The 26,691-nt window shown below is 44.1% G+C and overlaps 1 protein-coding gene and 1 long non-coding RNA gene across 13 annotated transcripts in view; one reads left to right on the top strand and one right to left on the bottom strand.

Annotated features, from left to right (window-relative positions):
* LOC116463122 (uncharacterized) overlaps positions 1–6,919 on the bottom strand; it is a 61,236-nt gene extending 54,317 nt beyond the window's left edge. For both annotated transcript variants that reach the window (XR_009211978.1, XR_004246574.2), the window contains exons 1-2: positions 6,840–6,919; positions 2,692–2,749 (exon numbers count right to left, since the gene is read on the bottom strand). This is a non-coding gene — a long non-coding RNA (uncharacterized LOC116463122). The remainder of the gene's footprint in view (positions 1–2,691; positions 2,750–6,839) is intronic.
* A 2,910-nt stretch (positions 6,920–9,829) lies between these two features.
* Positions 9,830–26,691, top strand: part of LOC116463124 (uronyl 2-sulfotransferase) — a 442,893-nt gene continuing 426,031 nt past the window's right edge. For 8 of the 11 annotated variants that reach the window (XR_004246582.2, XR_004246581.2, XR_004246579.2 and 5 more), the window contains exon 1: positions 9,830–10,499. Coding sequence is in view for 3 of the 11 variants with exons in the window: in XM_032146089.2 (XP_032001980.1) it covers positions 10,253–10,499 (247 nt within the window). In the remaining 8 variants the exon portion in view is untranslated. The remainder of the gene's footprint in view (positions 10,500–26,691) is intronic. The other 3 variants (XR_004246585.2, XM_032146090.2, XM_032146091.2) reach the window with 2 other exon arrangements.

Raw genomic sequence — 26,691 nt, 5'->3', positions numbered from 1 at the left:
TAAGAGTTTGCAGTACCATCATTCTGCAGTCCAATTTCTCTGGGTGGAATAATGTCTTGGACCACTTCACAGCAAGTACCATAGAGAAAAGCAGCTAGCTGGTAATGTAGTTTCCCAGCCAGGTAAGCACGCTCCTGAACCAGACCAGAGCCCTGTGAACACAGGAGTATGGGCTTTATCATCCATTCTTGACAGAAGAGAAAACGAAAGCACAAAGAGATTAAGTAATGGACTCTAGGTCAGAAGGTTAGTAATTTTCAGGGCTGAAAGGTTATGCTTCACAATGTAATATTTTCTTAACTTTTCTACTAAAATGACCTTGGGAATCTTTACTAAGATTCTTCACTAGAGGGCTGACTCTTATCTTCATAGTTTAGTATTTGGCTGTTCTTCAAAAAATTATTTTAAAGGACTTTGTAAAGCTTGAGTAATATTTTTTTTCTAAGAGGACAGGAAGATACGTAATGTGCCCATTGAACAAGGACTAATGACATTGTTAGGAAGGAAGGAAAAAGGATATCTGTTAGGTAACATGGGGTACCTTAAAATGGCACTGTACCTTAAGATGGGGCCGGTTCCGGGTTCTTCTCCTCTCCTTGACTGGGCACTGTCTGAACCCGCCAAAGGAGGGCCAATCAGAAAGAAGCATCTCCTGCCTTCCCTTGGGCCCGCCCCTAGCCCAATCCACGTAGGCCCAAGGGATATGAAACCCAGCACACCAGCAGCCCTCTCTCTCTTCTCTTCCTTCTCCGCTCGATACCTCCAATAAAGATCTCTTGACCGCAACGGGCGTAGTCTGATCCTTGCCCGGCCTCTTTCATTGGTGCTGTGACTGGGATCGGGAACACCCCACCCTTCCGTGGGATCCCGATCCCTCTTCGGGCTTGGTCCAGACCCCGGCCGGTCTTCACCCATTTTCCTGTTCGCCGACCTCTCCACCCAAATTGTCTCGGTAAGTCTCCCCTCCTGGTGTCCAACACCAGCCGACCAACTCCCGTCTCAGCCGCCCGCTCTCGGCGGCCGTAAATCTTACTCTAGACTCAGCCTGCAGGGAACGGAGTTTTCTCCCTCTCCTCCTCGCGTCTCCAGCCTGGGCCCCTCTCCTTCTCTTGTTAAAATCCTGGTACCAGGTGACCCACGGCCTCCCGCCTCTCAGAGGCTCCTCAGTCCTTCCGTTTCGGTGACGATCAATCCGGAGGCTCTGACTCGCTCCGCGGCAGTCGGCTAGCAGGGGACGCCCTGCCTAGCTCGTCGCCATCTATTCCTTCCTCTCATTATGGGAGGCTCTGCATCCCTGCCGGCCAACTCCCCACTACAATGTCTCTTAAATAATTTGTCAGCCCTTGGCCTCGCCTCAGACATCAAACCAAAACACCTAATTAAATTTTGCACTCAAAATTGGCCCACCTACCCCCTAGACAACCAAAACAGATGGCCCACTTATGGGTCCTTTGATCCCAACCTTCTCCGGGATCTCTATAACTATTGTGAGCGAACAGGAAAATGGGCAGAGATCCCCTACGTTCATGGCTTCTTTCTTCTATGGGACAAACCCAACCTCTGCCTCCCTTGCAAGCCGCAACACCTTATCGCTGCTCTCAAGCTACCAACCTCTCCTTCCGCTCCCGACTTTGATCCGGCCGACGATCCCCACCCCCATACCACCACCCTCCACCTCATCTTCCGGTCGCTGCTCAACCGGTTGAAACCGGCTACCAACCCGGACCACACGAAGAACCAAACTGCTTACGCCCCGCTCTCATGCATCTCCTAAGTCCTCTTCTCTGGCTTTCCGCCTCTCACATCTTTACACTTTCCTCCGCCAGCGGGCCCTCTTCCCAGCCCTATTCTCACTATGATAGAAAACGGCTGGGACCCTCTCTTCCACATGTTCCACTTCACCATCTGGCTCTCACATCAACAAACACACCCCCTTCCTATATTATACCACTAAAAACAACGCCTCCTCCCAAGCCATACATATCAACAACCCCACCGACCCGGTCTGGGGCCAGTCAGTTACAGGAGGCATATATCCCAGCAATGCCTGGGCATATCCAACTCAAACCATAACTATTTCCCGTTCCCTCAAAGAGTCCATCTCTAACCAAACCTTTAACCAGCTTCTCCTCAGAAACTACCAGCGCCTAGTGACTTGTGAAGACACGGAAGACTCCAGAGACAGTCTCACACCCTGCTGACCTCTTAAATGGCCAACGACCGGCAACAGATACCCAGGATTGGGGGGGGGGGGGGAGCAGGTAGGCCTGCCCTCGCACCCTAAATTAACTACCATCTTCTTTTCTCTTCGGGCAGACCAAACTCTACCCCTAGTACCCCAGATGGCTACAGCAAGCCGATTCTACCAATTCTTAAACACCCTTCGCTCAGACAGCTGGCTCATCGCCAACCCATCCCTGCCACTCAACTGGCTCACGGCACTGGAGGACAAGGAACATTCATGGACTTCACGTCTAACGAAGTCTTCATGTATAGCGCCCTATTGCTTGGCCTCATACTCATACTGTACCCCATGCACAACCCTAACAGTTCTCCCTGTGCCCCCTCCCCACAGCGCCCCCACTCAGCAGGAAGCAGCCAGATGAACCACGACGCCCATTTTCCCCCATTTAAGAAAACAAAAAGGGAGGAATGTTAGGTAACGTGGGGTACCTTAAAATGGCGCCGTACCTTAAGATGGGGCCGGTTCCGGGTTCTTCTCCCCTCCTTGACTGGGCACTGTCTGAACCTGCCAAAGGAGGACCAATCAGAAAGAAGCATCTCCCGCCTTCCCTTGGGCCTGCCCCAGCCCAATCCACGTAGACCTAAGGGATATAAAACCCAGCACACCAGCAGCCCTCTCTCTCTTCTCTTCCTTCTCCGCTCGATACCTCCAATAAAGATCTCTTGACCGCGACCGGTGTAGTTTGGTCTCCACCCGGCCCCTTTCAGTATCACTTCTACATTGATTTCAGCTTTTATGCATTAACACCAGACAATGACCTCTAAAATGAGAAGAGTGCTAGCTTAACATTGTAAATTGACAAGGATCTTGGAAATGAGGAATTAAGGTTAGTCAGAGATTCCACTGTATAGATTCTACTCATGGCAGGGTAAGAGGCAACTGAGAATAACCTGAAAGCAACTGGTAAGTATTTGACTTTTTTTTTTCCCTTTCCCTCTGCTTACACCAATGGTCTATTATACTTCATAAAAAATAGAGACAGTACTGAGACTGTTTCCAAAAGAGCCTTTAGGTGGCTAATAGTGTCACACTGGCCAGTCTCAGGGACCAGTTGTGTAGTGCACTTTTGACTTAAAATACAGTTGTTGTTAAGCATAAGTTAAAAGCTGAGTTTTCAAAAGTTGTGTCATTGCATAGGAGTTTAAATATAAGCAATAGCTTATTGGCTACTAAGTGCAGTTTTTATAATCCTCCCATCCAAATGTAGCTCTAGATCATATACTCTGGTCAGATATGCTTTTGAGAGACTGTTCAGGCAAAGGCAAGCACTACCTTCCCAGATGGTTTTCAGTGCATTTCTGCCCCACAAACCAGAGCAACTCTCCAGTTTCTTTCTTTCTGTCTTTCTTTTCCAAGGTCAAAGCTCAGACAGCTTGGTTCTCCAAGAGACTGATGGCCCCAACCCCTGAAATGAACAGCAGTCCTAAAGAGCAGCAGCCTCTCTGCCAAGGGGAATGGCAACACCAGGCAAAGCCAATGGACTCACATCTCTTTTATGATTCCATGAGGCGTTCATAATCACAGGGAGTAGCTGCATTGCTAATTAGAGGTCACGGAGGCAGTGAGGGCCTCATTCATTCATTCACTCTTTCTTTCAGTGAATACATCTTCAACTGCAAACAATTCTTTTGATGATTATCTGAATGTTCTCGCAGCACGGAGGCCTACTTTCTATGACCTCCACGTCTCATCCTCACTTGGCCAACCACGGGATCAATGAGATTTGACTCACTGAACATCAGACCCTTCCTATAAAAAACTAATCTTTTTATTCAACAAATATTTCTTGAGTGATCACTACCTGTGAGCACTATTCTAGGAGCTGGAGATAAAACAATAAACAAATGGAGATAATTTGTTTATTGTGCTTGCCTTTGCCTGAACAGTCTCTCAAAAGCATATCTGACCAGAGTTTATGATCTAGAGGCACATTTGGATGGGAGGATTATAAAAACTGCACTTAGTAGCCAATAAGCTATTGCTTATATTTAAACTCCTATGCAATGACACAACTTTTGAAAACTCAGCTTTTAACTGTTGACAGCTGGAGATAAAACAATAACAAAATCATGGGCTTCAAGATGCTTGTTTTCTAGCGGGGAGAAATACACAACACATACAAAATACTAACATTTCAGATTATGGTACACTCCATGGAGAAAGCTAAAGAGGTCAAGAGAATAAGGAATGTGGATGCATACATGCATTACATATAGAGTAGTCCCAGAAGACTCCTCTGATAAGGCAACATTGAGCAAAACTAAAAGGAAGTCAAAAGTCAAGCCATACAGAGGTGTGGAAAAGAACTTTCTAGGCAGAGGGAACTGTGGATGCAAAGGTCCTAATAGAGGAGCAAGTTTTTCTTGTCTGATGAATGAGGATAGGTAAGGGTGAGCAGGAAAAGTGATAAGAGATGAGGCCAAAGAAACAATGGAGCCAGATCGAGCAGGACCTTAGAGGCTACTCTAGGATGCTGCCTTTTACTCTGAGTGCATTGGAAGCCACTGGCAAGTTCTGAGCAGCAATGGCTATTTTGACTGCTCTGAGGAGAATGGAATATGGGGTGAAAGGCTGGGAGCAGGCAGACCAGTCAGGAGGAACAACAGAAATTGCTGATTGCCACATAGCAGGCATCTGCCCTTTCTTTCTTTAGCGATAGAACCCTGATTCTTATTTGTGGCAGCAATGCACCCAGCTACAGTCTAGATTTCCTAGGTACTCTGTCCCCTGTCCCTCACAATTAGACAGAGTCCTGTGATTAATTTCTGGCCAATGACCTATAAGAAGGTAGATTTATAGCACACTTTGGAGCACTGCTTAAAAAGAGCCTACTCAATTGGGAGGAGTTCTTTGCTCTTTTGCTTCCTTTTGCTGCCAACCTGGAGCATAGACATAATGGCTGGAACTCTAGCAGCCATCTGCAACCATAAGGAGACCTTTTTGTTTTGTTTCGTTTTTCTCCCCTTCTGCATTCTTATCATTTATTTGTGGTAAGAACACTTAAAATCTATTCTCTTAACACTTTTCAAGTATACGATACAACGTTATTAACTATAGTCACCACGTTATAGAACTCTTGAATTTATTCCTGCTGCCTAGCTGAAATTTTGTATCCTTTTACCAACATCTCCTCAATCGCTACCCTTCCCTCCTTAAACCCTGTTAACTGTAATTCTACTCTCTGCTTCAATGAGATGGACTTTTTTAGATTTCACATATAAGTGAGATCATGTAGTATTTGTCTTTCTGTGTCTGGCTTATTTCCTTTAACATTTTATCCTCCAGATTAACCTATGTTATTGCAAATGACAGGATTTCCTTCTTGAGGCTGAATACTATTATCCATTCATCCACTGATGGACACTGAGGTTGATTCCATATCTTGGCTATTGTGCACAATGCTGCAATGAACATATCAAAGAGGTATGAAGATTTCACACCTTTTTGAAATGCTGATTACATTGCATAAGATGGCCTTTAAAATGGAAGCCACATGCTGAGGATGTTGGAACAGAAAGCTCAGGTGGGTCCCTGAGGATAGCATAGAAATACCACACCAAATCTGGACTGCCTATTTCTGGACTCGTTTCACATGAAAGAGAAATGGGCCGGGCATGGTAGCTCATGCCTGTAATCCCAGCACTTTGGGAGGCTGAGGTGGGTGGATCATTTGAGGTCAGGAGTTCGAGACCAGCCTGGCCAACTTGATGAAACCCCGTCTCTACTAAAAATACAAAAATTAGCTGGGTGTGGTAGTAAACGCTTGTAATCCCAGCTACTTGGGAGGCTGAGGCAGTAGAATCGCTTCAACCTGGGAGAAGGAGGTTGCAGTGAGCCGAGATCGCGCCACTGCACTCCAGCCTGGGCAACAGAGGGAGACTCCGTCTCAAAAAGGAAAAAAAAAAAGAGAGAGAGAGAGAGAGAAAAAAAATAAAGTTCTTTTCTGTTTAAGCCACTGGTTTTTAAATGTTTTTTTTCCAGCAATATGTAGCTAAACTGAAACATGATGCATATAAGTAGCCTTTGCAACAATCCAGGTGAGAGAAGACAGTGGTTTGGCCCAGTGGAGTGGCAAAGGAGGTCAGATACTGGACTTTTTTTTTTTGAAAGGTAATGCCTATAGGATTTGCAGATGGTTTAGATATAAGAATGAATGAACTATTAATAGAAAAACTAAGACTTCTGGTTTGGGGCCCAAGTGACTTGAGAGTGTAATGATTTACAGAGATGCAGAAGGCTATGCAGGGGGCAGGCTTGGGTGTGGGACTGGGGTTGGTGGGAATGGCAGTCTAGGGCACATGTGGCAGCATGGCCTTGTTGAAGCCAGAACATGATGAAACAAGAAGGGAGGCCAAGAGCACGGGGCACAGATTGGTAGGAAATGAGTGAGCTCTCATTCTGCTTCTATTTTCGCAACAAAGTCTGATCCAGGTCATCCCCTGAGACTGAAGGGAAGAAAGCAGAGGGTGGAGATGGGAGGTTTGAAGAGAGAGACATTATGGAATAGTCCTTTTAGTGAGTGGGATTGCTGGGCAGTCATGGGTGTACATCCGTCTGAAATCTGTGGTCTCTAATTTAAAGAAAGGCCACTTACCAGCGCTGTGTGTTTTTCTGCAATCTAGTCCAGTTGCATGGTTGGGTTTAACTGAGCCTGAGTTTCACCAGACAAGCACTGTAGGATATAAGATGAGAGAAACGGGGAATGAAGGGGTGTTTGCAAGAAGGAGATCAGAAAAATGGATCAGGAATCAAAACTGGATAAAGAAAGAAGTAAACACATGAGATGGATGAACACAGAGGTGACAGTTCTCGAAAAGACCGAAAAACAGGGTGGGCTCCAAAGAAGCCAAACAGAAGGATAGAAGGTTGTGAAGGGGGAAAAGGAGATTTTGGAGGAGATGCAATTAGTCATCAGTGAGGACAAGGTCAAATGAGTCACTGGAGAGAGAAGGAATTGAGAAGCTAAAGATATTGAATGGAGGTCAAGGTGCTAAATAAAGTACATTCCATTATAAGACTAATAATAAAATTCGTTCACAACTTCCTCTAATTAGATTTATCTGCTTTGAATAAAGATATCATTAATTAGTCTAAGTACTTTAAATTTAATTTTTTTTTTCTGAAGGGATATTTATGGGACTTCAAAGAACAAAGTTTTACCCATACAACTAAGTTTTTGTTGGGTGAAAATACAAAGCATTTTTTTCCATGTGAAACTTCTTTGTATCTTGATATCTCTTCTTTTTCTTCTGTGAGTTTTTTTAGGTGGCGAGTCTATTAACACAATCTTTCAAAGATTGACCTGTTTATTCTCTCTAAAATAGTTCATGTCATAGCTTGTTTCTTCTAAGCTGGACTTTGCCCCCTTGTACTTTCCTTGCAACTTTTTCATCGTTTTTTAAAACAACATTTATTCTCATATTTACTTATTTTCTCAGATGTTTGTTTGCTTTCTTCCTGCTCCATCTCCCCGTTCCTCAGATTCCTTTCCTTAGGAGAAAAAATTGGGATATTTCCCACAGCATGCTGTGAGAAAAGTCTCTGAACTTCCCGGGGGTGGGACTTGTGAACACAGAGGGTCTTGCACACTATTTCATATCCAACGAGTGTTCAGATTACAGGGCCAGGCCTCAGATACAGGTCCAGTTTGTGGAAGGCGGTCCCTGAAGCATTATGAACACTGCTTTGCTCCTTCTGTCTCCTAGTCCCTCTTCTTAAGCTCAAACGTTATTAATTGGGAGTCTGTTCTGGGCTACTCATTGTACTGATTAAAGTAATTCACATTAATGGGCAATGACTGATCTACTCAATTCTCTTAGGGGAAGTCACATTTCTAAAATGTGCATATTAATCCAAATAAAACCCTGATTCATGAGATAAATGTAAAACAAATGAATAACACTATTCAGGGTTTTCTGTGACAGAACAAAAGATTTTCTCTCCTCTTGGGGCCCCAAAACAGGCTTCTCATCCCTTAGAAAGTGGGCTAGGACAATGTAAAATTGGACAGTAGAGTTGTGTGTGTATATGCGTCTCTGTGTGTGTGCAGCACCTGTCACATCTATACATCTTTCTAGCTCATGATAAATGCTTCAAATCATGAACCAGAGACATTCATGTATGAACATGGTTAAGACATTTTTTCTTTCTTTTTTTTGAGACGGTGTCTCGCACTGTCGCCCAGGCTGGAGTGCAATGGCGCGATCTCGGCTCACTGCAACCTCCGCCTCCCGGGTTCACACGATTCTCCCGCCTCAGCCTCCCGAGTAGCTGGGGTTAAGACATATTCTTAACGAGTAAGTTCTTCGTCTAGGATAATATTTTGTAATTTACCACAGAAAATTCTTCAGATGCCCAACTTGATGAAGGTTTTCAGGAGCCTACCTAGTCTTAGAATCAGAGGTTCTTGGCTCCTGGTTCCTTCTTAAATCCAATTGTTCATTACGGGAATATACAAATGAGTAGGGAGCCAGAGATGATAGGCACTAGAAACTGAGGTTTCCATTTCTCAACGTGGCCTGAACTAAATGAATTAAATCTCATCCTCCTATGGGACGTGAAGGAAAAGGGCTCTGGCTGGGAAGTACTGCTGTGCAGTGGTTAGTATAGTGGGTCTGAGGGTCAAATAGATTTGAGTGCAACTCCCAACCCAATTCCTACTACTAGCTTTGGGACCTCGGGTGAGTCACACAGCCCTCAGGTGCTACAGCTTCTATAAATAGTGATATAGTATTCTTACTTAAAGTGTGGCTGATCAGAGCAGCCCTTCCGTGGATCAACCACCCCATCAGAGGATCTGTGTCTATGATGGAGCCTTTTCTGCCTCAGGAGGTTCTTTCAGGTCCAGAAGCTTCCCCATAGAGGGAAGAGAGGCAGCAATGAAATCGGCGTATAGGGGGACTGGGCTCTTTCCCCTTCATGTCTGCCAGGGCAATGACCTCCTAGAGTCCGCTATGCACCCCGCACTTGCCTCTCCGGTCACTGCGAGGTGGAGTAGTTGTAGGACCAGGAAAAGCAAGAAGAGAGCGTCCTCTTCGGCTCCCCTACCCGGGAGTTCGGGCGCTGCGCCTGGCCCTCTGGGGCGTGTTTGTCCATAACTCGCACCGCTTGCTCTTTTCCCATTTCAGCAAAGTCTTGAGCCTGTATCCTAGTACCTTTTATCGGCCTTGGGTAAGCAGCTCGCACGAGGTATATAAGGAGAATCAACTTTCTGAACTGAAAAAAAGGTAAATAGTAAAGTCAGTCGTGCTTCTTCCCGCCGGTGACTGTTTACGAGAGGGAAGTCGGCGGGGCCCCCAAGAGGTCGCTGGTGGCGCAGGAACCGCGGCCAGATTGTAAAGAACGGGGGAAGGAAAAAAAAAAAGAAAACACCCAGAAACTTTCTTCCTTGTTGCGAATAATCGCCGCCTCCCCCCCTCCGCCCCCAGCAGAAGCAGTAACGTGACACCCGAGCGAAATCCCGAGACCGGAGCGGAGAGGGAGGGGAGAGGGAGGAGAGAGCTGCGGAGCGCCGGAGGGAGAAAGGGGAGGAGAAGCAGGAAAACCCCTGTCAAGGAGGTGGAGCGAGGGGATGGTGTCCGCCTCCTGTTCCTCCCTGCCGTTTTTTAGAGAAGCCTGAACCGGGACAAAACACGCCGAGACCTACAGACACAAAGCCGGGGGGTCCACGCTGGCGCTGGAGGCGAACCCCGGCGGCCGCAAGCGAGCCCGAGGCGCGGCGGGGCGCGGGGCGTGGGGACGCTAGCGGGCGCGGGACGGGCGCGGCGCCCCGGCACGGGCAGCGCCCCAAACCGGGGCCGGACACCTCGGCCGCTCGGGCCGCGGCGGCGGGGACCATGCCGAGGAAAGTCTCCTGAGCCCGGCAACTTCGGCCTCTCCCCGCCCCCACCCGGCTGCCCTCCGCGCGGCCCTCCCCATGTGCAGCCGGCCAGCCGGGCTCTCCTCCTCACGGCGGATGGGTGACCTTTTCCTGGCACGGGCAGGCTGTGCGAGGCGGCGGAGCAGGCGATGAAGAAGAAGCAGCAGCATCCCGGCGGCGGCGCGGATCCCTGGCCCCATGGGGCCCCTTTGGGGGGCGCCCCTCCAGGCCTGGGCAGCTGGAAGCGCCGGGTGTCCCTGCTGCCTTTCCTGCGCTTCTCCCTCCGGGACTACGGCTTCTGCATGGCCACCCTGCTGGTCTTCTGCCTGGGCTCCCTCCTCTATCAGCTCAGCGGGGGACCCCCTCGCTTCCTACTCGACCTGCGGCAGTATTTGGGTAAGGAAGCTGGGCAGGCGCTAGGGCGGCGCCGACTGCGCAAAGTTGTGCGGCGGGGAGAGGGGCGCGCCGGGGACTTCTCGCGCTGCCACCGCGCGCCGCCGCCGCCCCGGGGCTCTCCAGGTGCTAAGCCCGTGAGCATCGGTGCCGCGGTCGGGAGCGCCTTCTTCCTCCCGCGCGTCCGACCGTCCTCACCGAGGCGGGGGCGCTGCTGGGTTGCGCTGCCGGCAGGTACCCCGGGGCGAGGCACCGCTCACCTTCCCCCCGCCCCACCTCTGCCACCCCCACCCGGACTGGGGCGAAGTGGATGGGTGTGTGGGGTGTGCCGGAGTGTGTGTATCTTCAGGCCTGGCGGCGCGGGGAGTGGCGAAGGGAAGGGACGGTCTGCTCCGTGGCATTGTTAGTGACCACAGTTCAGTCCCGTCCCGCGCCCCGGGGAGTGCGGGTGGGTTTAGCCCCTTGCCACGGTCTGCTCTGAGAATTCTGTCTCGCGGATCCCCCGCCTGCCCGCCGGCCCTGGTGGCTCCGCGCTGTCCCCGGGCTGGCTTGTCCCTTAGCCGCCGCTGCCCACCCTGCCGCCCGCAGCTAGCCTGGCGCGGGGAATGGGTTACATCCAGGGGTTTGGGGATGCCCGAGGGCGCGGGTCAGCCTGGCCAGCAGTGTCGCCTCCAGTAACCCGAGGATCCTCGGCGCTGTGTGCGTCTCAAGCTCAAGTCAAAACTTGTGTGTGTGTGTGGTTTATTAGGATAGAGGCCGCCTGTCTTTAGCAGAAGTAAGGAAGGGGTTGTGACGGGAGGGAAAGAGCCGCTCCAATGAGAAGGCGTGACCCCGCAGCTCCCTCGTCTCGGCTGCGGGAGCCAGGGGTGCCAGGGCCAGGCGAGCGCAAGCCCAGGTCTCAAAGACGATGCTGGCACGCGCGTTCGAGCCAAGGGAGGATGCAGATCCCTCACAAGTCTGTGGCCAGAAGAGGTCGTGCGGGGGTGAAGGCTGGGAGAGCTCCAGCTTCTTGCAAGCATCCGAAGTGATAAGCCTGAGCATCTGCACGGTGAGAGCGAGTGTGGGGAAGCAGAGCCACTGAAGTGCTGGAAGGAAAATGGGCCAAATGATCCGGGCCAGCTGGAGGCTGCCATAGTTACCCCAAACGTCACTTCGTGGCAGAAGCCACAGGTCTAGATAGACAGTTTGGAGAAAAGAGAAAAGAAAAAAACAAAACAAAACAAACAAAACAAAAAACCACATCAGCCAAGTTACAAATGTGTTAGGGCATTTGGAAATGTAGACGTGGATAAAATAATATTCTTTACCTTGTACAAGACTTCATATTTTAAAAGTTACACTTTTATTTCTTTATAAACTTTGGGGAACTACAGATTAGAGGAAAAGTTGGCCCAAGTAGGTTTCCATAGCATTTGGTTTCATAGAGGATTTGGGGCAATATATCCTTTATTAGGGAATCAAACCTCTTCTTTTCATAAGTTCTGTATTGTGGAGTCTCATAGCTTCCTCCACTCTCTGACACCTGCTAGTGCCACAAAAGTTAACAGTATTTTCATCACCAGCAGCAATCCCTGTTAACAGGCATTGGGAGGCAAGCGTTGAGGCTCAGGGTCTTTCTCCATTAAATCTGACAATGAATTCTTGCAGAAGTTCTTTTTAAGTAATAGATGGAGGCCAGGGGTGTAGGGAAAAGTGTAATGGACCAGAATGGAAGACATCTGTGCTCATTGTCCTCAAAGCACCTGGCCTCGTGTAGGGTACTCAGACTTCATAGGCGTGGTGTTTCACGGCAGAATTAGAACCCACACCTGACTGTCAATGAAACCTCCACCCAGCTCCTAAAGTTTTGGGGTTGGTACTACTGAGGATAAAATCAAGAAATTTCAACATATATTGCATTAACATTTTCACTTTATATTTCCCAACAATGAGGCCTGATAAATTTGGGTGGTCAGTTGGTAGAAGGGTGAATTCTCAGCTTCTTCTCAGGAAACTAGGAAGAACTGAAAGATTGAATGCTGCTCCTGTTACTAGCTGATCATTACATTTCTGACTGATGTGATAGGTTCAAAATGACATCATTGTGAACTGAAAATAGGATACCCTTGGCCAAATTTGTTCACTGTTGTCTTGTTACATAAATATAATGATTTTTGGGAAAAGTGGGCTTGTGGTATTTTGGATGGTCTAAAATATACCTTTAATAATATAAGGCCACTGTGTCTGCAGAATTACTTTCCCCTGTTTTCCTCCATTCTTTTATTTTAGTGTCTGTCAAAACAAAACTTGTGGTTAGTAAACACATCCTCTCAATTTCCTCAGCCAGTTTTGGAAGCAAGTATTCTTCGTAAATGTAAGTTCATGTAAAGTCAAAATTTTCCAAATCAAAAAATGTTTATATCAAACACTTTTCTTTACAGAGTATTATTTCAGTATACTTCTACAATATTCTATTTCTGACACACAATGGCCACTCAATAAATAGCGGTTGAATTAATAACCCAACCTGTTGTATCAAACAGGTAGTGTGATATTTAACATATTGAATATTCTCATAGGAAAGCCAAGAGACAGTAGCATTCATAGTAAAAGCTAATATTTATCAAGCATGTGCCAGTCAGTGCATACACAGGGTGACATTCAATCTGCACAGCAACACTGTTGGTAGGTTCTATTGTTATTTCCATTTTCTATATGGGAAAAGTGAGGGCAGGGTTAGGAAGGACACATAGCAAGCGAGGCAGGACTTCAACCCATGTCTGTCTGATTGCAGTACCCATTGCATAGCACTATGGGCAGTTTAAAGGAGAAAATGGAAGGACAGCCAAGATGCAAATGGGAATCTAAAGATCGGGACTAGCTAAAAATGATCCATCACATTTACGTCCATAATTCCACTTTCCTTTTCTTGATACTTGTACTCTGAGTATCTTGAGGAGCCAGCAGAGAAGGGAAATAATTCAAGCGGCTGATCTGCTTTAACTCTACCTTCCTGTATTAATCCGCACTCTGCGGCCTCCATTTATTTAGGGAACTAGACCCTCCCTGCGCTGGACAACAACTGGGAGTAATGTTGGTCGGACTCCCATCTTCCGGGCGTTTTCTTTCTTTAGCAGTTGTGCGGTGTCCAGGCTAGTGGTTCCCATTGTGGGTCCTTGGACCTGCCACATCAGCATCACCTGGGAATTTGTCACAAATGTACATTCTAAGGTCTTATCCCAAAGCTGCTGAAGTCTGGGCACAGGGCCCAGCAATCTGTGCGTCAGCAAGTCCTCCAGGTGATTCCAACGCAGAGAATTTGAGAACCATTGTTGTTGAGCCAAGTATTGCTTTCAGGAGGCTTCCCATGTATTTGAGAGAAAGGAAGAATGGGGGGGTGGGTGGATGGGTAGATTTATAAAGTATTTAAAGGTAATGTACATGGTTTCAGTTTTTAATTTCAACTTTTAAAAAATGCATCTTCTTTGCTACTTAAGCCCCACTGTTTTGAGGGAAGGACCAGCCAACAGCACCCACCCCAGCTGGCTTTAGACCTTCCGAGGTTAGGAGAGGTGTGACGTGAGGAGTAAGCTGACGTGGGGCAACCAGAAAGCATAGTGTAGGGAAGGAAGAGAACAGAGCCACTGATGATGCTTTCTCTTCCCCATAGGAGACAGCGGTGAACAGTCCTTCCTAGTCAATTTGGGGAAAGGCAGAGTATGTTCTACTTAAAGAATGTTCTGCTGTAACACATTTGAAAAGAGTAAAGGAAGTGGTGGGGAGGAAAATCATGCAAGGATAACTGTTATCTTGATTTCCCACAGTGAGATTGGGTGGAGGGGGAACACAAACATACATTGGGGTAAATAGAAATATATAGCAAATGCTACACTTAAGCTTGGAGACTGTGGTCTTTCCAATTCAGTGAATTTTTTTTTTTTTGAAATGGCATTCAAACTTTGTTTTGCTATGGAAAACAAACAAAAAATCAAATAAAATCTCCCCCAGAAATTAGGTTATGATGCAGCCTTGCTGCCAGTAGCCTTATTACTTATGAGCTGTGGAATTATCAAAAACTTGGAATAACACTCATTACATTGATATAAACAGAATAAGCCAGATGGCTTACTACTGATCTTGTACAACTGACAAACTCTAATGATTTATCATCCAGCCTTGGATATGTGATTTAGACTTTATGGGAGCTAAACTTGTTGGACTTTCCAAGCTGATATGCTTTCCTTTCCATTTTTAATTTATACCACTTTAAATGGAGATATAGAGCTTTAGTTCTCAGAATTGCCAATCTTTGCATATATTATGTATGAGCCTGGCAATTTGGAGTCAAAAAGTGAAAAGTATGTCATTTTATTGAATTTGAAATTCTCTAAGTTTAAGTGCATTTAAAGGAAAATGTGAAAATAGAGGTCCATATCTGTTACAAAATAGTTTCTTTGAACCTAAAAAGCCAAATTTTATTTTTCTTCTGCATTTCACACATGGTATAAATATAGTACTTTACGCCCCAAACAGTAATCTAGGGAATGAATGCATAAAATATGATGTTATCAATAGAAATTGTTGACATAGAAAAAATGATATTCTTGTTCATAGCTACAAGTTTATATTGTGGGGTTGGTTGGGGACACAGTGGCACTGTATTAGAGAAAGGATAGAAAATGGAATTCAGCTATGGTAATCCGTTCTGTAAACAAATAGCATGAATGGTGAAAAGCAATCTGCCTTGTAAACTATTTTTTAATGTAGACTAGTCTCAGTATGAATTGTCTAAGAACACATATAAATGTGGATTATCTAAATACTGTCTTTCTTCAAATTCCCTGTCATCAATTCAGGCTTAAGACAGTGGTTAGTTTTGTTTTGGAGAAACTGGAAAGAAAGTGGTCAAGCTTTTTGAGTCCCAAAAGAAATAGTATCTTTTGCTTCCTCAGAGGGAGGCTGAAGGAGCAAAAACAGTAGCTTGGCCTGCAGCTGTACTGGTGGGTGTCCATGATGGACAATGAAAACACATCTTATTTGATGGATTGTAGCTGCTAGAATTATTAGGAGTTACTGCTTGTTTTTTGTTTTTTTGGAAAGAAGTAAGACTTGACCACAAATGAATTTTGTCATAAGTATATTTATTTGTATTAAATAGAAACTTGGCTTTAAGCAAACATATACATAAATCCCTGTTTTATCAGAAATAGGGACAGAAACACTAACATTTCACAAAAATTCTTATTTGCAAACGTCAATGTAGCAACTGTTTTGCAAGAGAATTCCAAATGAAGTACATTTCAGCATTTGCTATTAGTTTTTAAACAGCTTTGTTGAGATATAATTCATATACCATATCATTCACCCATTTAAAGTTTTTAATAGGTTAATAGCTTTTAATATATTATAGATATGTGTAACCATTACCACAATTTTAGAAGATTTTCATCACCACAAGGAGAAATGCCATACCCTTTATCCAACACTTTTGCCCCATCGACCCCAGCCCTAAGCAACCGCTAATTTACTTTCTGTCTGTATAGATTTGCCTATTCTTGGCATTTTATAGAAATAGAATAATATAATATGTGGTCTCTTGTGATTGGCTTCTTTTACTGGCATAATGTTTTCAAGGTTCATCCATGTTATAGCATGTGTCAGTACTTCATTCTTTTTTATGGCTGAATAATATTTCCTAAGAGTTTTTTTTATTATGGAATAAAATATTCCATAAGAGTGTATAGATATTCCACATTTTGTTTATCCATTCACCCATTAATGGACATTTGGGTTGTTTTCACCTTTTGTCTACTGTAAATAGTGCTGCTATGAACATTTGTGTTGCAAGCTTTTGTTTCAACACCTGTTTTCTGTTCTTATGGGTATATACCTAGGAGTGGGATGGCTGAGTCATATGGTAACTCTAAGTTTAACTTGTTGAGGAACTGCCAAGCTGTTTCTACAGTGGCTGCACCATTTTACATCCCCCGCCAGGAAAGTATTTCTTCACATCCTCACTGCCATTTCTTATTTTCCATTTTTTTATTATAGCTATCCTAATGGGTATGAAGTGGTATATTCATTGGGGTTGTGTTTTGCATTAATGATGTTGACCATCTTTTCGTGTGCTTGTTGACTATTTGTATATCTTCTTTGGAAAAATGTCTATTCACATTTTGCTGATTTTTCTTTTTTTTTTTTTTGAGACAGAGTCTCGCTCTGTCGCCCAGGCTGGAGTGCAGTGGCACGATCTCGGCTTACTGCAAGCTCTGCCTCCTGGGTTCACGCCATTCTGCTGCCTCAGCCTCCCAAGTAGCTGGGACTACAGGCGGCCGCCACCATGCCCGGCTAATTTTTTGAATTTTTTAGTAGAGATGGGGTTCCACTGTGTTAGCCAGGATGGTCTCGATCTCCTGACCTCGTGATTCGCCCGCCTCGGCCTCCCAAAGTGCTAGGATTACAGGTATGAGCCACCACGCCCGGCCGCTGATTTTTTTTAAAAAATTTATTTCCGTAGGTTTTAGAGGAACAGGTCATATTTGGTTACGTGAGTAAGTTCTTTAGTGGTGATTTGTGAGACTTTTGTGCACCCATCACCCAAGGAGTATACACAGAACTCAATTTCTAGTCTTTTATCCCTCACTCCCTTCCCACCCTTTCTCCGAGTCCCCAAAGTCCATTGTGTCATTCTTATGCCTTTGCATCCTCATAGCTTAGCTCCCACTTATGAGTGAGAACATATGATGTTGAGTTTTCCATTCCTGAGTTACCTCACTTGCCTATTTTTGAATTGGGTTGTTTGTATTTGTGTTGCTGAGTTGTAAACATTATTTATATATTCTTAACACTAGACCCTTTTCAGGTATATGATCTTGCTATTAATTTGGGGGTTGGGAAATATGATACTGACTTACATACAATACCGTTATGTATTGTTCACTATATTACAGGTGTTCACCTTATCAAGAAGAAAGAAATTAGTTTCATATGTAAAAGAGTTTTAAAGTGTTAAGTATGGTATCTGGGTATATAGTAAAACCTAAATAAACTCTAAAGATGGATTGAAAACAAGGACCTGTTCTAAAGAATCCTGGGGGTCTTGTTTTACAGTTATGGATTACTTTGAATATTAAACACTTTACATTTATCTCTAAGGTATGATAATTCATGGATAGTTAACACTTAACTATTTTAGAGATGTCACAAAGATTGCTGTGACTTGTATGTGGAATATGCATTTAGCTAATTTTTGAACAGCAGATTATAGTACAATGGATATATTTTGTCTTTATATTTGCTCACTAGAATGGAGCTGATGAGCTCAGCAGGAGAAAACATTTGGGTTTATTATGTTCCTTATACAATATATGAAGCAACCAAGGAAATCTTAAGCATTCTCATGAAATTGGAATTCATATGCAATTTATTTTGTATTCATGTTGTGGTATAATACGAAGGACAACTATATAGGAACAATATTTGCTACGTATGTTTCTCTTGGTAAAATAACTTATGAGTTTTAAGAAGAAATATTGTTTTTACAAAAATGACAGAAAATTTTAGTAGGTTTCAAAAATATATATAATCAAAATAAGAAGCTTTAAAATAACTACAGTCAATTAGATGCTGCTTGGCCTCAGTTTGAATAATTGGTAACACTCTCTGAAATGGTCTGCCTCTATGTCTCTACCCAAATCTCATCTTGAATTGTAGTTCCCATAATCCCCACATGTTGTGGGAGGAACCCTGTGGGAGGTAATTGAATCATGGGGGCGGTTACCCCCATGCTGTTCTTGTGATAGTGAGTTCTCACGAGATCTGATGGTTTCTTTTTTTTTCTAATACACATTCCCCCAAACTGGATTACTGGGATCCAGTATTCCAATTATGAGCATTTTTAATTTATTAAATTTTGTTAAATATTTTAGATCAAAATTTACACATAATTTAGAAGTAATTTACACATAATTCACATTTCCCTGCCACCTCCACAGAACTAGATGTCATCTCTATAGTTCTGGTAATCATCCAGGTGAAAAATGGTATTTTTTTTTTTTTATTATACTCTAAGTTGTAGGGTACATGTGCACAACATGCAGGTTTGTTACATACGTATACATGTGCCATCTTGGTGTGCTGCACCCATTAACTCGTCATTTACATTAGGTATATCTCCTAATGCTATCCCTCCCCCCTCCCCCCACCCCATGACAGGCCCTGGTGTGTGATGTTCCCCTTCCTGTGTCCAGGTGTTCTCATTATTCAATTCCCACCTGTGAGTGAGAACATGCGGTGTTTGGTTTTTTGTTCTTGTGATAGTTTGCTGAGAATAATGGTTTCCAGCTTCATCCATGTCCCTACACAGGACATGAGCTCATCCTTTTTTATGGCTGCAAAGATCTGATGGTTTCATAAGGGGCTTTTCCCCTTTGCTCAGCACTTCTCTCTCCTGTCACCATGAGAAGAAGGATGTGTTTGCATCCCCTTCTGCCATCATTGTAAGTTTCTTGAGGCATACCCAGCCATGTGGAACTGTGAGTCAATTAAACCACTTTCCTTTAAAAATCACCCACTCTCAGGTATGTCCTTATAGCAGCATAAGAATGGACTAATACACTCTCATTCAAAATTACCAGGGAACCAGATATAGCTGCTTAGTCTTGAAGCTACGCCATACCTCTTGGTCTGTCTCAGGGTTTATATTGATTGTCTGTAATTTCCCCAGAACTGCCACTGGTTCATTTTTATTGTCTCGCTGCCTGCTTAGACTTCTGCTAATGTCTCTGTACTGATTGTTTAGGAAGCTACAATTCCAATTAGGATCTCTAAACTCCTGTAAGTATTTATTTATTTCATGATCTCTTACGAAGTTTTGACATTCTACCTTGTATTGTGATCATCTGTGAGCAAGCACCTTGAAGGGAGGAAGCTTATTCAGTACTTCGCATCCCTGCTCTGACATCTCTTCTGGGTGCTCCACACAGGCCCTCAGGAAGTGGCCATTGATTTGGTATATTTGCTGAGCAACTGTTCTTCACTAGGATTCCAAACCCTGCTTTGGTTGGTCTCTATTTAGAGAATGTGGGGAGGGATGCCAAAAAGGACTCTAGCTCAATGGATGCCTTTAGCCTATTTCTACCTTGCTGTTTGAAGCTGATGCTCCAAGCAAATACATTACAACCACTTATGTCATATGAGTATATATAGTTTTGTTTAGAGATGGTTGCCCATTCTAGAGTGTAGTGGTGCCATCAGAGCTCACTGCAGCCTCAACCTCCTGGGCTCAAGCCATTCTCCCACCTCAGCTTCTTGGGAAGCTGGGACTACAGGCACAAGCCATCATACCTAGTAACACAAACATTTCCTTCTGTGCACAGCGATAACTGTCTGCTTCTAACCTTTGGGCATTTGGAATTACACTTTTACAGCTCTCTCTGTAATTAAGAATATCTGAGGTCAATTTAGAGATTTGTGTGCATACAGTTAGAATGCAAACTTCTTGTTACTTGTCATTTTCTGAAATCCTAGACCAGTTGTTTTGGAAGTTTGCAGAATAGCTGTTATTTCTGTAGGTTAGTATCTTCTTTAGGTAGCAATTTGTGTTAAATTAGCCAGTATGTTTCAAGCATGACTTTAAGTCATGAAGGAGATGAGACCATGGAATGATGTGATTTTTGAAATAGGGACTGAACAGAGTTTAACCTAAAACTGCAGTATGACCATACTATAAAATTAGGTCTCAGTGCACCAACCCATTTACACTTGTTTGGTGAAAGATACTATAATAATCTTAAGTCATGGCTTTGATTAGGCAATTCTTAGTTCATTCATTAATAGATGATTTAAATAACCTATTACCTTTAACTGTACTGCATTTCTGGAAACACCGTTGCTGTTTTTTAGTTCAATGAGTACAATTTTCATAATCTTGATGAAAGAAAAATGAGAATATTCTGAGACATATGAATTCCTTTGTTCAGTTATTCAACAAATATTCACGGAAGGCCTTCTTTGGGGCAGAAGCATCAGGCACTAGGAAGGATATAGGTTTTGGAGCAGAGCTCTGGGTGTGAAGCTCTATGTTACCATTTATTACCTGGGACAGCTTGAGCAATTTTATTAACTTCTCTGAACCTCTGATGTTTTGATGTATACAATAGGATTAATAATTGCTGTTTTACAGGATACTTCTCTAACCCAAGGCCTGACATTTAAGTTCAACAATTGTCAATTTTCTCAGCTTGTTCTTTGCTTCCCTTTAACTCCCTCTTCATTTAGCACACATACACATATGAGTGTACACACACACTCATACCAGCACACAGCTGGGGGAGTATGCAGATTCACTGATAACCTGGCTTCCAATTGAAAGAAGCAATCAAACCTAGAAATACACAATTACTTAACCAGTATTTGGCAAGGGCTCTTCAACACCTGACAAGTTCCAGTAATTCATCCATCCCACTAATTACATATATGTACGCCTTCCTGCTTCTTCTCTTCTGCTTCCTGGAGATAGTCTTTAAAGGACACGTTCTTTGCACAGCCTGATTTCCTCTGTTTTGAATTTATCCACACTACTTTTTTTGTTCCTGCATTCACAAAATAAAAATAGCTGTGTGGAGGGAGTATGCTGGAGCTTACTCTCTGGGATAGCCAGCTGTTCTAGGATTGCACTAGTGATCCATAAGCTACATCCTTTCAGAAATAATCACAATGCCAGGCATACACTGTGCCTGCTCCCAGAACTTCCCCCATTCATGACGAAACTACCACGTCCAGTAGTACGCCCGCATTCTTTTCTCAGTTCCCACTTCCCTCTCACTGACAGTCAGCAAGAGTAGTGAACCGCAGAAGCAGATCTCGTGTCTTCACCAAGAGGCTGGTGAACTTGCCTGTTTCCCTTGCTCAGCCTCTCTGTGTTGCCTTGCTCTGTTAGCCTCCAGTAGGTGTTGCAGCAAGTGAGAGCCATACCATCTGGCATGGCCAGTCACCCAGTTCCTTGAGCAGTTGAAGGCAAATGCTGATTTTACATTATTTCGTAGAAAGTTGTATTTTGTTCAGGGACCTTAAAAACCCTGACCTTGTCTTCCAGCACAGAGCTTCCTGCTTTAACACAAAGTCTGTTTCACGTGAATGCCTTCCCATTGGATAAGCAGAACTGTCAGGCAGAGCCATGCGGCTGGATGGAAGGGGCACTAGGCCTGGGTGTGCAGGGCGTCCCGACAATAAGTCAGTTGTCAGTGTTAAGTCATGTGAGCCTCCAAGGCTTCAGTGTCTTCATCTCTACAATGAAGGAGTTTCATTAGATCCATGATTCTCAGCTGTTTCCGTTCCTTAGGACCCTCATACATAGCAGTGTTTCCATACGGTCTTGACTGTCACTATGGGAATACATCTCAGTGGCAGGAGAGGGAGAAAGGGCATGGCATTGGAAGTCCTTTAAAAAAAAGTCCCTGAGCTCACGCCTGTAATACCAGCACTTTGGGAGGCCGAGGTGGGTGGATAACGAGGTCAGGAGATCAAGACCATCCTGGCTAACGTGGTGAAACCCTGTCTCTACCAAAAAATACAAAAAATTAGGCGGGCTTGGTCGCAGGTGCCTGTAGTCCCAGCTACTTGGGAGGCTGAGGCAGGAGAATGGCGTGAACCCAAGAGGCGGAGCTTGCAGTGAGCCGAGATCGCACCACTGCACTCCAGCCTGGGAGACAGAGCGAGACTCCATCTCAAAATAAAAAATAAAAGAATGTAGCATGCGTGGTGGCTCATGCCTGTAATCCCAGCTCCTTGGGAGGCCGAGGCGGACGGATCACAAGGTCAGGAGATCGAGACCATCCTGGCTAACACGGTGAAACCCCGTCTGTACTAAAAATACAAAAAATCAGCCGGGTGTGGTGGCGGGTGCCTGTAGCCCCAGCTACTTGGGAAGCTGAGGCAGGAGAATGGTGTGAACCCAGGAGGTGGAGCTTGCAGTGAGCCAAGATCGCGCTACTGCACTCCAGCCTGGGCGACAGAGCGAGACTCCGTCTCAAAAAAAAAAAAAAAAAAAAAAAAAAAAATCCCTGAGATAATTTTTCTGTGCACTCCCAGGGAGAGTGTTTCTTTTCTCTTGAGAATCACTGAAGTAGATCGTTCCAAGATCTCTTCTGTTCTTCAAATCATGTGCTGAAAGAGACAAGGGGTCATTTAATTGTAGCAACTGAAACAAATATAAGGCTATTTTCTTTGGACCCAAACACTTATTTAAAAAATTGCAGAAGTCAAGTGACCAACGCAAGTAGAATACACAAAAACATTTTAGGCCATCATTGTCGTCATCTTCTGAGTCTTAACCATAGTCAAATTTTTTCTAAAATTAAAATCAGCAGCGCGTTTCCTCCACCTCCGCCAGAACTTGCTCTAGAAATTAGGGGAAGCAGAATGTCCCCAGGAAGTCTTAAGAGAGAAGAAGCAGAGTAAGACATGGGTTTCCAGAGTTTAGAGTCTCACTATGTGACAGGTGAAAGCTGTGTTGTTGAGGATTTGCACAGCCTCCTCCTGGTTGCCTGCTACTGGCCATCCCATTTCGTTGTGGGCAGCTCCAGTGGATAAGAGGGTTCTTCACAGCATGGTGAGCTACTCCTCTCTAGCCTCCATCCATTTTTTTGCTATTCTTCTGGTAGCTATATGGGCTTGTCTATTGGACTGTATAGTCTTCAAATAATTGAAGATATTAAAATAACTATTATGTCTACCCTGCTGTGCTACACACATAAATCTTGTCAAATAGGTCTGTTTACCAGTACTTTCTCATCAGAAGTCATTTGAAGACACAGAAAGTAAAAATCACAAAGAAAAAAATAAAGTGAAAGCTCAACAGTAACACCCCATAAATGTAGCAAAAAAATAAAAAACACACAAACATCTCCCCAGGAAATGGAACTAATATGCAGGTTTTTAAAAGTTCAGTTTATCAATGAGAAAAAGATAAACCAACTCACGAGATAAGTGGGCAGAGTACAGGAGCAGTCACAGAAGAGGAGACATGGCTGGCCAGTAAGCACAAAGAGAAATGAAATGGTTTTGATTCCCTTACACATCTTAGCCCCCTTCCTTTGTCTACATGGCCCGTAAAGGCACAGAACTGAACAGTTTTCCAGTTCCGTCAGTGAGCCTACTTTGTGCAGTGGTATGTTACTGTCAGAAGGGATCCTCTTCTAAACTGTGGTATTTGAGAATGACTGCTCCTCCCACCGCTTTTCTGAGGGTATTAGCAGGAGTGCAACAGAGCCTGGCTTCAAGGTCCCCAGCGGGCTGGCTGGAGCCCTGCTTCAGCTCTTCCAAGCACGTGGGGCCAAGTTCTGGGAGCCACGTCGATGTGGGTTGATGAGTCCCCTGAGATGCCCTCTCTGCTCACAACACAGCCAGTAAGCCATGGGCAGATCACAACAAACAGCACCCTGCCTTCTGCTCCGCCTCCCTCCATCTACCACACTGCCAAGTTCCTAAGAAGCTTAGGGGAGAAGGAACTGCTGTGGTGCTTAGAATGCAGTGTCTTGCCTGGAAGTATTTTCTCAATCTTCGAGAAAACAGTGGAACTGACTCATCTGGTCAGAGCTTTACAGAAATGTGATTGCAGATCTCTTGCAATTTCATTCTGCTTTAGTGTCAGAATTCATCCGACAACGTGCCAAAAAAAAAAAAAAAAGTGTGTAAAATCACATACAGATTTAGATACTTCAAGAGGAAGTTATTTTTACCACAGTGGGTAAGAAACCAGAAAGTGCCGATTGGTGGAGAAGGCCCGGCAGGGCTGAGGAAGGAGGGTGGGCACCTGAGCAACCTGGGCCTGGCCACATTCACCCCTGCAGCCTTGCCAGCCTGGCCCAGGGATTGTGGTGTGGTCACCTCTTAGCAGGTGGAGGGAGGAGTTCCTGTGTGGAAGATCTGCTTGAAGGAGGAAATGTTGACATAACCCCCGAGTGTGGAGCCAACTTCAGCAGTGCGGGGTTAACATGGGTTACTCTTGAAAATGTGTTGCGTGCTCTCCCAACAGTCCATAGAAGCAGCTCTCTAACAGCTGCATGGGACACAAAGGTAAAAATGGAGAAACGATTCCAGAAAACTACATAAATATAAAAACCAAATGGCGCAGTGTCTTTATTTTGTTTTGGCAGATAACAGGATTGAGGCCACCTTGTTTTCTTTGCTCATGCATTTCCCAACTCAAAAGGCTGTTCTTGTTTGCTTGTAGAGCAGAGATCCAAGGCCTGAGAGACCCTGAAATGTTTGTAGTTATATTCTTCATTCGTGCTGCGAGATAAAGAGTTTTCCCAGAAACTGAAGGGAGGGGACAGGAAATATTTGTTAAGATCCATAATCTCTGGCTTTTGTCTCCTCTTTTCACCTGGGCAAAGGATATCAGTGATAATATTTTGGGTCTCATAAGATGATGAATTGTTCAAATGTATTTGGAGAATACTTTATTCAAGCATCTTTGTCTTTCTCTCCTATTCCTTGTGGCTGAAGAGAGGCATGTGCTTTTTATGCAAGGGTCTTGAAATGTATGCAGTTACCATGGTGGCACTCTGTCTCTGACCCAAACTCTGACATAGAGTGTGTGTTTAGCCATGTTTTCAGGGGTGCTTCCTAGCATGGTCAGGAGAAACTGCTAGAGCTGAATTTGGTTGCTGGGTAGGCTTCTGTCCTTTTTTTTTTTTTTTTTTTTAAATAGATGCAGGGGGTATAAGTGCATGTTTTTTACATGGGTATATTGCATAATGGTGAGGTTTGGGTTCCTAGTGTACCCATTACCCGAATAGTGAACACTGTACACAAAAGGTAATTTTTCAATCATCAAGCCTTTTCTCCCTCCCTGCTTTTGAGAGTCCCCATTGTGTGTTATTTCCCTCTGTATGTCCATGTGTACCCACTGTTTAGCTCTCACTTAGAAGTGAGAATGTGTGGTATTTGAGTTTTTGTTTCTGAGTTACTTCACTTAGGACAATGGTCTTCAGCTCCATTCCTGTTGCTGCAAAAGATATGGTGTATATAGACCACATTTTCTTTATCCAGTCATCTGTTGATGGACAGTTGGGTTCATTCCATGACTTTGCTGTTGTGAATAGTGCTATGATAAACATACAAGGGCAGGTGTTTCTTTGATATAATGATTTCTTTTCCTTCCCGTAGATACCAGTAGTGGGATTGCTGGGTCGAATGGTAGTTCGATTTTTAGTTCTTTGAGAAATCTCCATACTGTTTTCCATAGAGGTTGTACTAATTTACATTCCCACTAACGGTGTGTACATGTTCCCATTTCTCCCCATCCTTGCCAACATCTGTTGTTTTTTGACTTTTTGATACTAGTCATTCTGACTGGTGTGAGATGGTATCTCATTGTGGTTTTAATTTGCATTTCTCTGATGATTAGTAATATTGAGCATTTTCTTCTTCATATTTTTGTGGGCTGCAGACATTGAAAAATGTGCATGTCCTTTGCCCACTTTTTAATAGGGTTATTTGCTTTTTTCTTATTGAGTTGTTTGAGTTCCTTGTATAGATTCTGGATATTAGTCCTTTGTGGGATGCATTTTTGCAAATATTTTCTCCCATTCTACAAGTTGTTTGTTTACTCTGTTGATTCTTTCTTTGCTGTACAGAAGCTCTTTAATTAAGTCCCTTTTGTTTATTTTTGTTTTTGTTGCATTGCTTAGCCATATATTCTTTGCCCAGGCCAATGTTCAGAAGAGTTTTTCCTAGGTTTTCTTCTAGGATTCTTATAGTTTCAGGTTTTACCTTTAAGTCTTTAATTCATCTTGAGTTAACTTTTTATATGGTAAGAAAAGGGGTTCAGTTTCATTCTTCTGCATATGGCTGTCCAATTTTTCCAGCACTACTTATTGAATAGGGTATCTTTTCCCCATTGTATATTTTTGCTAACTTTGTTTACGATCAGTTGGTTGTAGGTATGTGGCTTTATTTCTGGGTTCTCTACTATCTTCTGTTGTTCTATATGTCTGTTTTTGTACCAGTACCATGCTGTTTTGGTTACTATAGTCTTGTAGTATAATTTGAAGTCAGATAATGCTATCCCTCCAGCTTTGTTCTTTTTGCTTAGGATTGCTTTGACTATTCAGGCTCTTTTTGGTTCCATATGAATTTTAGGATTGTTTTTTCTAATTCTGTGAAAAATGACATCGGTAATTTGATAGGAATTGCATTTAATCTGTTACTT

The sequence above is a fragment of the Hylobates moloch genome, unplaced genomic scaffold (assembly GCF_009828535.3).
Source record: "Hylobates moloch isolate HMO894 unplaced genomic scaffold, HMol_V3 SCAFFOLD_26, whole genome shotgun sequence".
In the NCBI taxonomy this organism is placed as follows: domain Eukaryota; kingdom Metazoa; phylum Chordata; class Mammalia; order Primates; family Hylobatidae; genus Hylobates; species Hylobates moloch.
The sequence above is the reverse complement of the archived record's forward strand: the minus strand, read 5'-3'. Positions and strand labels throughout refer to the sequence as shown.